Below are 4392 nucleotides of genomic sequence, written 5' to 3' on the forward strand. Positions count from 1 at the left end.
TACAATCAAGATCATGACGTAATTTAAATCACATTTGGATTTTTTTCACTACCTCCTGAAAGCTGTGCCCATTTTATGACTTTCACACAGCTTGAGATTGTCCTTGGTTGAGAAAAGTGCAATTTAAATGGACTTCACTGATTGGAATAAAGGCTTGTATGGTAATGAAGCATTGCCATCTAGTGTTAATAACTTATAACTGTTGCTACTCTCCCAATTCATTTGGGACATGTTTTGTATCCACTACAGAAAATCATCTCAGGAATCTACATTACAGCTACATTACATTACTACTACATTACATTTAATGCACATTTTACTCTATACAAATGACATTTAGACTATGTTTACATTAGTCACAGACTCTAGTCGAACTCTTATAGAATACCAAAAATAAACAAAGAGAATTGAGAAAGAACTCCGCACCATACCTTGCTTGTACTTAATGTCTTTAATCAATTCAATCACTCCCTTCCTAACTCTGTATCTTTCATCTCTCAAATACAGAACCACAAGCAATATATGTTACAAACTCAAAGTATTCTAAATTAAATCACTAAGCCCCTTGCATGCAGACAAGCTGAAGGAGCATTCTGCCCAGAAAGAAACATGGCAGTTGGCACAGTATCTGAAATCTGCAGTGTGATGACGTTCGTCTGCCTACCAACTCCCCCGGTGGGGTTATGGTAATGAGTTGTGACACAGAATAAATGTAATGTTTGTCTTGTTTTTATTTATTCCCTTAATAAGTCCTCGCTGCCTCTCAAGTCCGTCAAGCCCCACTCACTGTTAGTGAAATATGACTTTACTCTTCGACTGAAATCTTCTTATGTATATGTGTATGTCTCAGGATCAGTCAAATGTATTTGTATTATGTCCGTTTCAATATATGAAAATTATTGATTATTTCAACTTCATTTTACAAATCTAAGAACCTTTTTTAATGTAGGAAATGCAGTTGGTAGTTAGGTTGTTCCACGAAATGAATCTCTTTTGATATTTTAAGAAGGAATTGTGCACCAATATTACATTTTAAAAAACATGGAGAATTCAATAAATCCAATTTTTTTATTTGAATAAAGATTTGCTAAAGTGCCAAAAATCCAGCATTTTCAAATAACACTCCATGCACCCACTGTGACTTCCAGGAAGATTGTAACCCACTTAACCCCAAAATATGTCCAAGTATTTATTCACCATCATTGTAAAGCCTTAGTTATTTTGTCATTTCTAAAGATTATTATTTGTTTCATGTTAGTAGTGATTTGTTTTAAGAAATATGTGCCTCATTTTAAGGTCAACCCTGTTACATGAAATAAACTCTTGTTTTAATATGGTGAAACTATTCCTGCTGATTTTTTTTTTTACTAAGGAAATATTGAACATCTAATAGTCAAATAAGAGTGTTAAGGCAGGGTTGGGTAGTAATCTGATTTAAAACATGTTTTTAACTGTAATTGTTATGCTGCCAGCAAAATCATTGTAATCGGATTACAGATACTTTTGGAAGACTAGATTACACTTTTTTTGGATTACTTTTAAATTCAGAAAGGGTGTTTACAGAAAAAAAATACATTATGACACCTTTAAGTTTTTTCAATGACATTCAATTCAGCATTGATAAAAGGTGCAAGTTTCATGCTTGTTGTCTAACCAAATGAGAGGTATGAATTTACCAGTTGTGAAGTCATAACTACCAGTTGGATGCATTCATGTACTTTGAACTCGTTGAGAATTGCTGATTGGCCAAAGGCCAACAAGCTGCATATACTAATACACTAAAAGTACAGCTATCATGCTTGTAAAGTAATTATAGTGTTCAAAATCATATCAATAGATTGCTTTTTATGAATAATGTTTTGTTGCATTTAACTGCAGGAAATGCTGCTATCAAGGTAATGTCTTTAGTAGGTGTCGTCAGAAGTCAGCATGTGAAAGAAGTTGCAGCTCAGGATGATGGACGAGTTTCCCACTAGTAACGACCATTTGGGGGGGTCGTTAAAGTGGGGTTTTCCCAGTCGTAGGTGGTAAATTCGCACTTCCCACTTGTTTGCAAATGCAGCATAACTTCGTTCCACCTGAGTCTGACCACAAGTCTGAGACCACTATGATGACACACAAACTACATTTGATGGATTTATTTTGTCTTCTTCTAATGCCTCTTAAGGGGAAAGTAATCCAAAAGTAACGGAAAGTAATCAAATTATGTTACTGAGTTAAAGTAATCCAAAAACGGAAAGTAATCAAATTATGTTACTGAGTTAAAGTAATCCAAAAGTTACGTTACTGATTAGAGTTTTGGACAGGTAACTAGTAACTAACGGATTACATTTAGAAAGTAACCTATTCAATCCTCTGTGAACGTAGGTGGGCTGGTTCTACTCTTTTTATTTAGCTATTTCTGTTTTTTTGTGGAGGAAAACTGAGTGGGTCGAGCATAACACCTCAACCCAGTAACTCATAGATAGGCTAGAAATGTTTTAACACTTACATTGTTTGAGTGACGCTTGCGTTCAATTGCCCCTACTTGTTGCACACAACAAGCTTCTATTCCACCTGTCACAATGGCTGATTTAAGATGAAATCGTTACTGTCAACCCTGTTACTTCATTTGGTACTTAATAGGCACTTACTATAATCATTCTTATTTATTTAACCTTTTCATATAGGAAAACTTGTTTTTTATTAAGTTGAACATGTGCCCTTTATAACAGAATGTTCAAATTAGTTGAAATCAAACATGTTTTTTTTCCACCAAGTTAAACCATCTCAAAAGGCACCGAATAGGTGGAACCACCAAGTTGTACTAATAGCTACACCACTACATGGCAAACAGGTCACTGACTACTGAAAACACGACAAAGACTTGAATTTAGTTCAACTACCACCAGTAGTTGGATTGCTAGTGGAATTACATGAATTACATGTCCTGAAACTACTTCCCAACACTGCACATGATAATGCACATGAAAATATCTATGACATTTGTTTTTCATTTTTCAGGGCTCCAGTACCCCTGATTAGAATCAATATAAAATTGACATCAACAGAAGTTAATCTTTCATGGCAATGTGTCCCCTTCTCCTATATTACACTTTGACTAAGTTAATATCCATAATGTACATGCTATGTGTTCTGAAGGTCAACTATCCAGGGTGTGTCTTCTTCAGGCATGACTCCTATCCCGCAGCAGTTTGATAGAGAAGGCCAGGTCCACTGTGTAAGCTAACAGAGTAATGCTGGCCATCACCGCTTCCATGACAACAAGGGTGGGCCCAGTTTTCCTGTCTGTGAGGTCTTGGTCGCGTTTCCGTAGCTCCAGGACTCTGGTAAAACACAGTATGGTGGCGACCACATAGAGAAGCACCCCTGTCAGACTGAAGCCAGCCAGCAGGCGGTCAAAGGGCAGGGGGCATCGCCCAGCACAGTCCCCTAGAACCACCATCACTGTACCCAGGGACATTAGGAGACAGAGGGCATACCACGCCCCAGACACCCATAGTTGCCAACCCACAGCTGCCAAACCTACTTTTACCAAAGCTCCACGGACCTGCTCCACCACCAGGACGATCATCTCACATCCTCCCCAGAGCTGGAGCACCTTGAGCAGGCCGGGCACGCTGGCCATGTAGCCCTTCTGGTCCTGGGTCTGGTTGCAGATGAGATAGGCCTCGGTTGCATAGGCCAGGAAGGTGAGACACGACGCCAAGGAGGCGGCAATAGGACGGGGCCAGGCACCTTCATGACACATGACCGCCCAGGGGAAGGTGACTGTGGCGCTAAAGGTCATGAGGGTGGCGAGAGCCGCCACAGTCACGGTCAGGTTCTTCCAGGAGATGGGGACCAGGCTGTGGAACTGGATGATGTTGACCACGTGGATTAGGAGGGTGAGGATGAAGAAGAGGCACCAGGTGAACATGCAGAGGATCCTGAAGGAGTACTGGTGGGTGTCAGAGGTCAGCTCCGAGGGAACCAGGGAGGCTACCAGGCTGAAGGTAAGGCAACCGGACAGGAGAGCCCACATGCGCACCAGAGACAGAGGGCTGGTCAGATCACTGGCCTCCAGTACAATTACAGGCATGGTGGTGGTTCCCAAACAAAGTCCAAAACCAGAAAGTCCAAAAAGGCTGTAGACAGAGGTTTATAATGTTGTAACGGGCTTGTCTGTAAAGCAACAAAATGGTGTCTTTCTTCCTTTAATAAATATCCAAACCTCAGTTTGGACAAGCTCAAATTCAAGTTGTAATGTCTATTTAGGTTAAAACAGAAATTTGCTTCCACCTTCCGAAAAGTGTGTCAACAACCTTAACCAGGACAATGTACTACACCAGTGAGGAGTCAACTCACAAAAAGATTTCGCACCAACTGAGAAAAAAAATCTAAGAACGCTGT

General features: G+C 39.8%; 1 protein-coding gene across 1 annotated transcript; it reads right to left on the bottom strand.

Annotated features, from left to right (window-relative positions):
- Positions 1–3166: 3166 nt before the first annotated feature.
- LOC124003256 (myeloid-associated differentiation marker-like) lies at positions 3167–4081 on the bottom strand. Its single transcript, XM_046311353.1, has one exon. The coding sequence runs from the start codon at positions 4079–4081 to the stop codon at positions 3167–3169; it is 915 nt and encodes a 304-aa protein (XP_046167309.1).
- Positions 4082–4392: the final 311 nt, after the last annotated feature.

The sequence above is a fragment of the Oncorhynchus gorbuscha genome, linkage group LG18 (assembly GCF_021184085.1).
Source record: "Oncorhynchus gorbuscha isolate QuinsamMale2020 ecotype Even-year linkage group LG18, OgorEven_v1.0, whole genome shotgun sequence".
In the NCBI taxonomy this organism is placed as follows: Eukaryota; Metazoa; Chordata; class Actinopteri; order Salmoniformes; family Salmonidae; genus Oncorhynchus; species Oncorhynchus gorbuscha.